The 14,214-nt window shown below is 31.6% G+C and overlaps 2 protein-coding genes across 2 annotated transcripts in view; both read right to left on the bottom strand.

Annotated features, from left to right (window-relative positions):
* The window catches only part of LOC140444330 (protein turtle homolog B-like), a 984,236-nt gene that overhangs the window by 841,352 nt on the left and 128,670 nt on the right, over positions 1–14,214 (bottom strand). The window contains exon 4 of the mRNA XM_072536081.1: positions 7,712–7,825. Within this exon, the coding sequence (XP_072392182.1) occupies positions 7,712–7,825 (114 nt within the window). The remainder of the gene's footprint in view (positions 1–7,711; positions 7,826–14,214) is intronic.
* Positions 5,047–6,382, bottom strand: LOC140443104 (uncharacterized). Its single transcript, XM_072534176.1, has 4 exons — positions 5,945–6,382; positions 5,762–5,842; positions 5,413–5,707; positions 5,047–5,303 (listed from the first exon to the last, which is right to left on the bottom strand). Exons 1-4 carry the CDS (start codon positions 5,981–5,983, stop codon positions 5,047–5,049), a joined length of 672 nt encoding a protein of 223 aa, XP_072390277.1. The 5' UTR covers positions 5,984–6,382.

Genomic DNA, 14,214 nt, shown 5'->3' with positions numbered 1-14,214 from the left:
TAAACACTGCTTCTACAACTCAACAGCACGAGTCAGCTAATTTTATCGTGAATCCAAGTGCATCCAAGCCAAGTCACAAGAGAAAAAGAGATCAACAAGGAAAAACTATTTAAATCGGAGACACCGAACAATCGAAAGAAGAAACAACGTGGAAAGTTATTGATTCTGGATCAGTACCTGGTAAGATTATGATTTTTAGTATCTTCATATTCATTGAATGTTTGCTCATTACAGGACGTCGCGCCCAGCACAACATTTATCGAGAGGAATCAGGTCCTACGTCGTATTCAAAAAGGAACGTGAGGAACAATTGTGTGGTAAGTGCTTGGCATCTAATAATCAACGACAGCATGTTACGTCATATAAAAGAATGCACTATTGCAGAAGCACATCGATGTTTGAAAAATGACACATGGACTATAACTTTGGAAGAACTGGAGGCTGCCCTTGCTATTATCTACGCAAGAGGAGTCTACGGCGCCAAAAATTTCCCAACCAACAGCTTGTGGTCAACAATATGGGGTCCTCAGTTTTTTAGGCAAACTATGCCACAAGACAGATTTAAGGACATTATAAAATATCTCAGATTTGACAAAGCAAACGAGATCTGAACGATTGAAAACCGACAAATTTGCTCTAGCCTCTGCGGTTTGGAATGGATTTATAGACAATAGTGATGCATGTTACAAACCGGGAATAAACCTTACTGTGGACGAACAACTACTGCTTTTTAAAGCCAGGTGCTCGTTCACACAGTACATATCAAATAAGCCGGATAAGTTTGGCATAAAATTTTGGCTTTTGACATGCGTGGAATCAAAATATATTGTAAATGGTTACCCTTATACTGGCACTGATCATCTACGCAAGAAAGATACAAGTGTTGGTGAACATGTTGTGAAAATGTTACGACAGATAACTACTTTACATCGTTAAAATTGGCCAAGGCATTGCAAAAAAAATCAACAAGTCTTGTGGGTACTTTGAATCGCAACAGAAAGGAATTTCCTCTAAGCGTAAAGAGTAAAAATGGAGAATTATATGTTACCCATATATTCCAGATCGACGAAAAAATAACACTTACTGCATACCAAGGAAAGAGTCACAAAAATGTGCTTTTGTTGAGCTTATTACATCAATCAGTGGATGTTGCTGTAAATGGAAAAAAACTTCCTCAAACAGTAAGTTTTTATAATAAAACAAAATACGAGAGTGATGTAGTGGACCAAATGGCGCGTCTTTATACTACAAAAGTTGCTTCAAGACGATGGCCAATGCACGTGTTTTATAACATTCTTGACTTAGGAGCAATAAATGCATGGATTATTTATAAAGAAGTTACTGGAAGTAAAATCAGTCGTCGTAAGTTTATTCTTCAGCTGTGTGAAGAATTACGGGCTCCATACCTTGCCTCCCGAAATCTGGTACTATACCCAGCACCACCGGATTTACCAACCACCAGCACTGTTACTAGCAAAAAAAAAATGGCAGTTAAAAATGTTTTGTAAAGGAAATCATACTTCCAATGAGTGCCACGGCTGTAACAAGGCAATGTGTGGCAAATGCCAAAAACTGCAAACTGTATGGTGTTCCAAATGTTTAAAATGAAACTAAAAAATTAAATCAAATTCTATCGTCAAGAGTTTATATAATTTCTTAGAACTGTTTATTTTTATTTTTTGTTTATTCCCAAATAAATAGTTAATTCTAAACTTGGTTTTTATTGATTTAGGAACTTGGGGCCAAAATAATCCCTTCGGGCTTTCTAGGTCGGTATGCTAAGCCCGACTTTCTAGTGTTAAAAGCCTTTGGTTTTGTTTCGCTGGAAAGATCAAAGCCACCAGGTAGTTATTGTATTTAGAAAGTATAAGATAAAACCGTTATCATTTTTAAAGAAAGTTGTTCAGAAGCAATGCTTGGGTTTTTCTGATGTAAAATAAGAGGAGGGATATAAGAATTTTTTGATTGGTTAGCAAGTTTGGAATGGGAATGAAAGAGAGTGAATGTTTTGAAAGTTTGGAGTTGAAAAGATTATTATGTGAAGGTCATCCGAAAGAAGCAGTTAAAGTTTTGTGTAGTCAGTTAAGAAGCAAGTGCCAGTGGTGTTAATAGTTAGAAGTGGGTGGCTGAAAGGTGGAACGAGAGATAGGTCAAAGTTGAGAAGTCGAATACCTCCTTGATTCTATAAAGTCCAAGTGAGTAAGTCACAAGAACTATAACTATTAAAAATATTTGCGACACCAAGTAAAAAAAATACTTGGGTGTCAGGAGATTGTTAGTATATGAAAGAGAGGAGAGAATTTTGGAGTTTGTTGAACGAGTAATGATAAAAGAGGCCTGCTCGTGTTTTGGGGAAAGAGTTGCTGGTATGCTGATAATTTGATACTTAGAAGGGAAAAGGCTTTGATTCTAACATAATCAACAAGAAGGGGCTGTGTTGGTCGAAAGGAGACATCGTCGTGTGTGAATTAAAAGGTCAGTCAATAATTTTTTATGACAGAAATTTTTTGTATGTTTCAAATAAAAGACTCCTTAGTATCAGAAGATCAAAAATTATCGCTATTTTAAAATACCATAAATTTTATAAAAGTTTTTAAAATTAAATTATTAAAAAGTTTTCTGATTCATATTGCAAATATCATAAAGTTTTTTTTTAACGTCAAAGGATAATTATTAATATTGCTTAATAAATTAAACACTAAATTCTAAAAAGAAAAGAAAAAACTGAAACAATAAATTCTAAAAAGAAAATACAGTTTGAAAGTTGTTTTTGTATTTTCTTCAAACTATAAACAATAATTGTCCTCCCACTTTCTCTTTCTGCTCGTGAAATGTGACTGAAATCAAGTTTGCAACGACGACTGTTTTAACATGTCGTCTTTCATTTTGTTTTTTAACTTTTTAACGTATGTATTAATTTTCAAAGTGTCTTTTTAAACAGTAACATTTTTAAGGTTAGTTGCAATTTCAGTACATATCATGTTATTTAACGTTGTTATTTATGCCACGAATCTTACATTCGGGTAAGTTTTTTATAGCTTTTTTATTGCATCATTCAAATTGTTACAACATAGTAATTTTCTTTGTAGACCTTGATAAAGGTGGCAAAAAACCACCGAAAGCTTGGATTCAGAATAAATAGTACGCCTTAGCAAAGCTCTATTTTTTATTGACTACCACACCCAAAAAGAAAAAAGTATTTACACACACATATATATATATATATATATATATATATATATATATATATATATATACGCACCAGTGGATAGCTCCTCCTTATATAGGAAATTTACATATAATAGGTCCTCCACTGTGGTAGGTCCTCCGTATACGGAGGACTTATCGCAATCATTATAAATGAAGTCTAAACGTCATTCTAAACCATTGAGCAAAATTTCAGATGGATGAGTTATTGCATGTTTTTGTACGTTTGAATACTTTAGTTCAATATGATCGCCACATTACTTGTTGTGTCGCCAGCGTCGGCGTATATTTCGTTATGTATATTCAAATTATAGTTTACCGACCTTAGTTCTTCCTATTTTTATATTACGGTGGTTTAGTCCTCCTCTGGAATAATGATTCGAAAACTACTTAATAGTCTTCCAATCTTTCTTTAATATTTAAAGTAATATAATATATATATTTTAAACGAATATACATTATATTGTAAACGAATCTGATTATATTTAAGGGCTATATATATATATTATTGATAATCATTTGTAAATTTTTAACAAGGGCTAACGGTAAATTTTTAACAAGGGCTAACGAAAAAAAAAACATGTATCTATGGTCGTTATAAATATTTAATTTTAATCATTATTTATATTTAAAAACAAATAATAAAAATATGAACAAAACTGAATATATAAACACAAATAAAAATACTTAACGAAAACTCAGAATATATTGCAAAAACTGAATTTCGAAAAAAACTTGGACATTTAACACTTTTTATATTCATTTTGAACGAAGACCTTTATTTTGAGCCAATTTTTATTTTTTAATATATCAGGATTTTTTAAAATCAGATCTTCACATTCCGATTTTTTGGGGGGCCTCTTTTGTTTAATGTGGGTTTTAAAATACATTTTGACTACTTTCTTCTGATTTTCTGTCCACGGAACTAAAACCCTTTTTTATTTTTTGCCTTCATATCAATTATTCCCTTTTTTCATTATTACAACTTTTTGGACCTTTTGATTCAATAACATCATTCGTTTCATTTTTTTGTTCCCCAAATACCTCGTTATTATGTCCATCATCATCTTCCATAATGTCTTCTTCCAAATTTATCTCTATTTCTTCTAAACTTTTTCCCTTGAATTGACCTGCTTTACCTTTCTTCATTAACAGGAGCAACTTAGAGATATTTACAGTTTGATAAATGTCATCGGGGAGTCTATATGAAGATCGATGAATTCCTAATGTGTGCCCCATAAATGAAGCCAGTTACTCCATGTCTTTTTCCGACGTGGTAAACAACTGGGTTAGCGTTGCTAGATGTTTTCTCAGCCTTGTACATGTAAGAGCACTAGGATTTTTAGCTCCGCATAATTTAGCATATTTTGACATTACTTCATACCCTCGAATTGGTTTATCAAATTTTGGATTAACAAAAAGGTAAATACTAGGTGTTTTTAAAAGTAAATCTCTACATTTTGTAATCATTTCTAAGTGTTCTTGTACATCCTTACTTACTAGGAGGGGTACACCACGTCCTCTTTTACCTTTTATTACTATTCTTCTAAAACTTTTCATTAAAATTCTTTCGGTTTCTGAAATTGTTTCAGAAAATTCTTCATAACATTGATTATCTTTAGCGCTAATGTAACTCTGTATGGTCATTCTTTCTAATTCACCAGGGCGCCTTCTATTTAATAAGATTAGACGGCAATATATAGTTTCTAACAGAAACATGTAAGGACTAATATCATTATTATTTTTCTGTAATTTATTACAAGATTCATTTGCCCTTCGCACGAGACAGTTTTTCAATAGCTTAAGGTCACTTGCTAGTGGTATTAACGTCACTTTGTTCTATTTTTTCATGTCTAAATCATTTGCAGCTTGACTGGAAATATCATATTTCCAATTTCCTTCTATTATTTGTATTAAAGATTTTAAGTCAGCTTTAGCGCTGGCACTTTTAACTGTAAACTCAGACTTTTTCGCATTAAGCATAAGTGCTATATCACAACACTGTTTTAATGTAGTGCCAATATTTTTAGCAAATGATGGAGCTTTAAAAGTTTTGCTCTCGTTATCATATTTTGAAACTATTTTAGTAGCAAAAACTAAAGAATCGTAATATTCTGGTTTCAATGAGTCAAAAAGCGTTTTGATTGAGGAACTATTTTTTCTTAGTTCGATAACAATTTTAGCTAATTCCCTTATTTTTCTAACTCGCTTTTCTAACTGGTTTTAAATTTGCAGAACCTAACAAATAGTTTCCCTTTTTTCTCAAAGCAAATAACAATTGCTTTCTCGTTTTACTTCTTGGAGGGTAAACCAAAATTTTTTTAACTTCTAATTTGCTTTGATGATTTCGTAGTATATGTCTAGGAAAATTTAATACAACTGATTCACAAAAGTAACAAAAAACAGATTTTTTTAAAGACTTCGTATTTATATTGCAAGTTTCTTCCACATGTTGATGGATATTTAGGCTGACAGAAGACGAAGGTGAATTAGATTGTTCCTAAAAAAGTATGTGCTTTGAATTATATTGCTAAAATATTTGAAATAAACTTACCTCAATATTTAACTCATCTTTGTTAACTTGTTTTGGACAAAAGTGGGAATTATTTATTTCTGGAGAACCTGAAGACTTTTCCTAAAAACCCAATTAAAAAAATATTATATTTTTCCGTTATCCATTTCAATATTACAGAGTACACAACACATTTTATTCTTTTAAAAGTTTTATTGCACTTACTGAAGAATCATCGAAGGGAACATAATTGGAATCTAACATTTTATCAGAAGCTGGTGATGGAGTTTCTAAGTCTGGAGAATCTGTGTTATCTTTATCACTTTCTTCAGGTGTGAAGATACTGTCAGGTGAACAATAAAATTGAGTGGAACTTAAGGATATTTCCTAAAATTATTTTTCATAGTAAAAAGTGACTGAAGTAGGGAAATACAGTATGCGGTAAAATAAACAGTACTGAAATAAATATTGAAATGTATATGAATATCTATATATTTAGTATACATGATATAGCCTTACCAACATTATTCACGACGACGTTTCCGATAAAATAGATGTTAAAGATGCCCTCTGGCACTAAAAAAATCTAATTGGAGTTTGTTATTCCGGAATGTCAGACATTGTACAGATACATGTACGTATCATGTGGTGTTAGTTAGGTTAGGCCTGATAATTGCGATGGCTATGGAAAATCACTGAACAGTATTCGAAGAGACTCACTGACCGTGTGACAGATTGCCCGTCCTGCTAAAACTATTGTTGATTTTAAGCTTTTTGGACCGATTTCGCGACCTTTTCCGTATGATCGAAAATAGTACTCCACGATAAAAAAAATTTCTGCAAAACTGAGAACCATCCTGAAGCACCTAAAATTATCATGACATTCACATAAGTTATAACGTCGTTCAGAAATCACTTAATACGTTTCGGCGCATGACACATACTAATCTGAGGCATACGCATTTTAGTACTGTTTATTTTGCCGCATACCGTTCATATTTGAGAATAAAATGCTCTTAAATGTTAAACTTACGGAAGAAATGTCAGATGCATTCAGATATATTTGTAAAGTGTACAAAAATATCTGATGTGTAATGTGGAGAAGACAGAAAATATATTATTTTGCATAATTATCTAGTAGTTTTGTTCAATCCAACTACCTATTAAATTGAAACAATATTAAATTGTATTTATTAGCCGTTCTGTAACAAAATAAAAATTATATAAGTACATACCTAGAGTTTCCAGTGCACTACACGTGTAATATAAATAAAGAATATTTTATCACTACAAAACAAAACGTTAGAAATCGTTAGGCTTACAGATTTTTTAGCGCCAAATATACTCTAATATATTATTTGGTTTATGTATCCACCGTCGTTTAGTCTCTGATTTATATTTGGAGGAGTAAACCACTGTAATGTAGTTTTGACGTATATTTTGAATAGCAGAAAGATTTATTTTGTTAATTTAATATACATTGGAGGAGGTATGTATAGTAATTTTAGATGGAAGACCAATTGGTTTTAATTTGGTAATTGTATAAAAAATTATAATGTTTTTATTTTCGATACATTATAAGAATTGCAAAAAATTTAATATACACGAATAATATTTTAAAGATATTCACTCCTTCTAGAAGACGACTTATAACCGCATTTTGAAAAGAGGAGCTATAGTCGGGTCGTGTAAATATATATATATAATATATATATATATATATATATATATATATATATATATATATATATATATATATATATATATATATATATATATAATAAACATTTATATTGATATTTTTTATTTTATTTCTATTATTTTTTTTATTTTAAATCTCGGCTGCAACAAAGCAAACATTACACAGTATATTAAACATCCGCCTCGTAAACTACTTCACTATATTAGGAGAAAATGAAATGAGGCGTTCTAAATGAAACATAAGGTAGGTCTTTGCGGAGGGACTCAAAGAGGATTATTATATTATCTTACCTCCTGTGGCAACACATGTTATATTGATGGAAGATCCTTCATTATAGGGTCCGAGGATATAATCCGGGATGTGGACTCCGGTCTCGTCTAGTACGCTCAGTTTCTCCGGTGGAACTGAAACAATTTAAGAAAATCAGAAAAGGTTGTTTTATAATTCGTCCTTATATTTTTCTTCCGTTTTATAATAAAATAATATTTTACTCACAGACGTGAATTTTATTTGCTTTTTTTTTTAAAAGTACATAAAACGTATTTTAAAAGTCAGATACAAAATATTTTATACGGGGGACATTACTAACTTTTACGCAAGGTTATGGATCCATATAAGTGACTTTCTTAACATAAAATTACTTTATCGGAATTTCTACTAGTTGTACTACCACTACTTCTAAAGTTAAATATTAATATTGTTCTGAAGCTATTTTCTTGTGCCACCTTAATGCATTTTACTATCTTTTTTTTGCGAATAAACCACAGTTTTACTTTTAATTAAGTTTATTTTGGCATTCCAATTTCCACTTCGGAAATCGTTCTCAAAATACAAATTACTAATAAATTAAACAAATTTTGTTTTTGTTACTTGGTAAAAAAATATTTTATTCAGTAATTTATTTTTATCTAAATCATTAATATTGACAATTCAGACATTATATTAAACATTTTCAAATAGATGACATTAAAATGATAATGTAAATATTTTGTATATTCTATCTTGTCTTGAATTATTATTATCTATCATTAGAATTTCTTAAACACACTTAATGATATGAGTTAAATACTATGTTTATATGGGAATAAGTCACAATTGATTGTAATGACTGATACATTTTACCCAGAAATTTGAAGTTTCGATTTCTACTCCGCTAATCGGTTTTTAGAAAAAATTAATAAATAATTTTGCTAACAAATGGTATATAACCGCCAAGATTGTCTTGCCACACCCTTTGAGTGAAGGGAAAACATCGATTTACCAAGAATGTGTATGCCGCGCTGTTGAAAAAAAAATGTTTCAAACAAGAAATATAGCCGAGATAATTTTAATCAAAAGTGTTTGCACTTTTTATATAATGTTATGTAATAAACCGTTCTCGTAGAACAACGCTCGAAAAGATAGCAAAGATAGATAAGATAAGAAAAGATAGAAAAGAAAGCGATATTTTTTTCGCTGATTGGCATGAGGTTTTTCTCGGATTCATTTTCTGATCATGATTTCAGATGCATGATTTGAGAGGTTTTCAATTTCTGCTTGAAGATCTTTTTGTGTTAAAAAACGTCTCGAGAATGCGTGATTATAAGGATATATAAAGCGATATGTCTCTATAGGACCAACAGACCGAGGTCACCAATAATGTGTAAATTTTTGGTAAAAAAAAGCGTGGTCAAAAGCAGAAACTGTAAGCAATGGGATCTCCGGATTTTGCGTCATCGGTATTGTACTATTTAACTCTCATATCATTCAAGTATTCCCCAACTAGGCCCTTCTGATCAGGCATCAACTACAAACATTTTTTATGAACCTGAACCATTAAATATCCCTTTAACTGACTCACTACAATCGGATAGACCCGAGACTTGCATTGAACTGATAGTTTCAACCCAAATGATGACGTTACATCGGAAAAAATATTGGAAAACATTTCTCCAGTACCTAACCTCTCTTGCGTCGAAGCGGTTTGCAAAAAGTCAAGAAATTTAGCTTTGACCCAAAAAGATCTAAAGGAAAAAATTCAACAGAAATGCAAGAAGATAAAAAAAGCAAACAGTAAGCAAACAAGAAAGAAGTCAAAAACTAAAGCCAAACCAGCGAAACTAGAAATATCTGATACATCAGATGGGGAAAGTGAACTAGAACTGGATAATGATGATGTCGATGAAGATGAAGAAGACGATTAGGAATACTGTATTGGATGTGGTGAAGAATATAAATATACTAAAAAAGTTGTTGACTGGATAAAGTGTGCTCGGTGGCAGATTTGGTAACACATAGACTGTACGAAATATGGAAAGAATTATATGTCTGTAAACTTCTTACTTAGACACAAAAAAATATCATGCCGTTCATATTGTTGACTTTACTATCTCACCCATATATTACGCATTAATTAATCCACAGTAGTACGGGTAATATGGTGAATCCTAAAATATTTTTGTTGTTTAATATAATTTTTTAGGAAACCAAATATTGTTTCATTTTTAAGACTTAGTTACACTATATTAACAGACGATGTCGTTGCATGTTCAGGTTTCTTAATAAATGTGATTACAAAAAAAAATCGTTATTTAGAATTTTTCTCAGCATCTCTCCCTAATTTATCCTATAGCAATAACAATTATACAATAATAGTTACTCCAATTACTTTATTAGAAAGACAAGAGGAAAATTTATGTGAGTCAGTCAGTAAAGTTAGGAGATAATCTTCAGTCAACAATTAAATCCTAAACCTAAAAGTAATGGTAATTAATTTAGCAAAAAATTTTAATATGATTTTGACAAGAAGGAAGGTTTTTCGTTAATTACTCCTATCCAGACGTTTATGCTGAACCTATCCTAATGCGTAATTTTTTGAAAAACGTGGAGATTGTCTTCTTCTTTAAGTACCGTCTCCCGATTGGAGGTTGGATATCATCATCAATATCTTTACTCTATCTACTGCTGCTCTGAAGAGTTCTATAGAACTGCATTTAAACCAGTCCCTTAAATTCTTTAACCATGACACTCTCCTTCTTCCTATACTCCTTCCTCCTCTTATTTTTTTCTGTATTATTAGCCTTAGCAGTTCATATCGCTTTCCCCTTATTACGTGTCCCAGATACTGTAACTTTCTTATTTTTATTGTGTTTATTATTTCGCATTCTTTGCCAATTTCTCGCAATACTTTCGTGTTAGTTTTCTTCTGTGTCCATGCTATTCTAAGCATCCTCCTGTAACACCACATTTCAAAGGACTGTAACTTATGTTGGAGATTGTCTCCAACATACAAATTATATTGTGCATTATGCACATTAAAAATTTTTTGTGGATGTATCTTTGTCGAAAACAAAATATACCTGAAAAAAATTGTTATTTTGATTTTTTTGATTTTGTAACCATCTATCGAATTCTTCATGAGCAGGAAACTCTTTTTGTCGCAGTACTACTTTGTAAAATAAAAAAAATATATATAAATTTTCGTTGTGTAAGATACTTCCTACAGAAGATTTTAAAATTGTGACATACATGGCAGATACCTGAAAAGTTAACAATCTAGTGTAATGGATGCTTAAAAGTTAAAGACAAAAAAATTATCCGTTAAAATACTCGTTTACCTACTCAAAATGGACGCCTAGGACCGGTACTAGAAATTCGAAATTAATGGAATCAATTCAAATCTAGATGATAAATAATCCTACCAGTTTTAGTTTTTCTAACTAAAACGGTTCTGAAGGTATTAAAAAAAAACTAATTACAAGGCGCCATCTTCAAAGAGCTCTAGCTCCCTTAGGAAGCTTCGGACTAGGTTAATAGGATTAAATAATCTTACTATTATCTAAGGAATCCCTAGTCTACGTTTGTCAGAAGAGTTTCTGGACACTCTGTATGAGCGCCTTTTTCCTCTTTTTTTAATCGCCTTTAAATCCGAGATCTGGTTATAATACACTTTTAACTAAACAATTCTGTTATACATTTTGGTAATAGATTTTGATTTTCCTTGTATATATTGGACATATTCTAGACTTTATTCAATCTTCTTATAACAATTGTTAATTTTCTCGTACCAATAATTATTTTTTAATAATCATATTAAAAATTGAAATTCTTCAAAAGCGTAATTATTTAATACCTCTTTAAAAGCCTTTAAGATACGTTATCCTGTTTGTATTGCGTTCACTTTGTACAAAAACGCATAACTTATTAAAGCAGCGCCATGCCGTTGTTTTAAATCATGTCGAAATTATTGCTCCGGATATGATATAGGGAACATAAGTTCCTCAGTTATGTTAAGAATTTGCAGTATTTATAGTCGAGGGAAGCAAAAATATAAAGGTAAGCGAAAGGTGCGATTAATAAATTTATTCATGTTAATGTAAAAACGAAGGCAATGTAATGAGCGCAGCGAGTGTTCTGTTTTAATAAACCTCTTTATTAGACCCGTAATTATTCTGTAATACTTGTGCGTGTTAATGAATCTTCTATAAAGAGGTAAAATGTATTTTATTTTATTTTTTATTTGGATTACTTATATGATATAAAGAAAGAAACAATTTATAAAACAACTTGAGGAAGTAGTAGACAAGGGAACGCATAATCAGGAATTAATTATTACCTGAAATCTAAATAGAAAACATAATGACAGAATAATTGGAAAAATTCTAAAACGTTGATACAATAAATACGATTACAACCGTAGAAGAAAGAGAGAGAAATTTCTTTCTCCTGATGCCGACCAGAATGTAGATTCGACTTTTTAAATTATTTTTTCATCGACCGTCCATTTGTGATCAATTTTAACACCCTCAAAATCATTGATTAATGACCCCTATTAATGAATGATTTTCTATTAATAAACGATTTTATTATAGGCAACACAACATAATTGTACATTGCTTGCATAAATTAATTAAACGCTCTGTGATTGGCAGTGACCTGTGGTGTAAGCAACATATACCTATTTATATTCCCACTAAAAAATTAATTTAAAATGAAGTAGCCGCTGTTAGTACTATCTGTCATTAGTGTCATTGTATGTCATTATTTACTTTATTGTTTAAAATTCTGTGTATTTGAAAAATCAAAGGATGGATATTGACGAAGAGTTTAATTTAACTCCACCAGAATTTCTTCTTCTATCACAGAATTTACAGAGGTCCAAGAAGACTTAAATATAAATTTATCAAAATGCTATACAGCAGATAATCATTTATCAATATCTTCCTTTAATTTCAGTAATTGCACCATTTCGAATATTAATGTTTACTATAATAAAACTACCTATAATAAATGGATTCAGACCAAATAGAGCCACTACAGATAACATATTCATACTAAGAACGATACAAGAAAAAGCTTATGAATACGACATAGACCTATATAATATGTATATAGACTTTAAACAAGCTTTTGATAGTGTGAAAAGAGACAAAATGCTGGAAGATCTTTGTAATCTAGGTATACCTAAGAAATACATCAGCCTCATAAAAATGACATTGCAGGGTTCAAAAGCCGCAGTCAGAGTAGATGGAGAACTGACTCCCTTGTTTAACATCAACATGGGAGTAAGACAGGGAGATGCCCTATCAACCATGCTATTCAACCTAGTTCTTGAGGCAGTCATCAGAAAAATCAATATAAACGGCCATATAAACACCAAATCAGTACAAATTACTGCATATGCAGACGATGTAGCCATCATTAGTAGGAATAAGCCATGACTAATGGAAGTGTTCAAACAAATTGATCCTGAAGCAAGAAAAAGAGGTCTTAAAATAAACGAAGCAAAAACGAAGTATATGACAGTCAAAAGAATAACTGACAATGAAAATAATATCACAATAGACAACTATACTATCGAACGAGTCGATGCATGCCTTTACATATCTCGGCACAGAAGTCAATCAGAATAACTCCGTAAGTAGTGAAATTAATGCACGTATTTCCAGCGGGAATCGTACATACTATGCTAATAAAAGATTGATGACATCGAAATTATTAGACAAAAGAACCAAAATGACTATCTACAGAACACTGATTAGACCCGTAGTAACCTATGGATGTGAAACTTGGGTAATGACGAAAAAAGATGAAGCCCAACTCAGGACATTCGAGAGAAAAATACTGAGGAAAGTATATGGCCCGGTACAAGAGGAAGATGGCACATGGAGAATCAGGAGAAACTGTGGGACATGTGCAGAGACAAAACGATGCAAAAACAACAAAGAAAATGTTACAATGGAAGCCCATAGGAAGGCGAAAAAAGGAAGGCCCAGAACGAGATGGTTGGATGACGTGAAAGACGACCTGAAAACAATGAACATAAGACAATGGAGAAGAAGGGCACAAGAGAGATCTGAATGGAAGGACATAGCCAGACAGGCAAAGACCCATCCAGGGTTATGATGCCAAAAGAAGAAGAATAATAAAACTACCACTAAGGAAACTTTGAATAAAGTCAATGAAAGCTGAAAAATTTGTTGTTTATCGTTAAGTAAATAAATATTTAAACTAAGATATCTTTATTTCTGAAAAGTACGGCCGACGGAAAAGTTTTGTAACGAACTAGTGAATTAAAATTGCGATTAACAATCTCGAACATTAACGCGCTCGCTTTGCTCACGCGTTAAAATATCTCAATTGTTAATCGCCCTTATTAATACACTTGTTGGTTAAATAACTATTAAACTGTTTGTCCTTGTTTAGTGTAGTGTTATGTTCAACTTTATGTTTAATTTTATGTTTATGACATTCTGCAATTGTTGGATAGCCCAAAATTGGCGAAATGCCCCTGAAGATGCTCTAAGGAGCGAAA

This window comes from Diabrotica undecimpunctata, chromosome 6, assembly GCF_040954645.1.
Source record: "Diabrotica undecimpunctata isolate CICGRU chromosome 6, icDiaUnde3, whole genome shotgun sequence".
NCBI lineage: Eukaryota > Metazoa > Arthropoda > Insecta > Coleoptera > Chrysomelidae > Diabrotica > Diabrotica undecimpunctata.
Note: the sequence above shows the minus strand (reverse complement) of the source record. Positions and strands in the feature narration are given on the sequence as shown.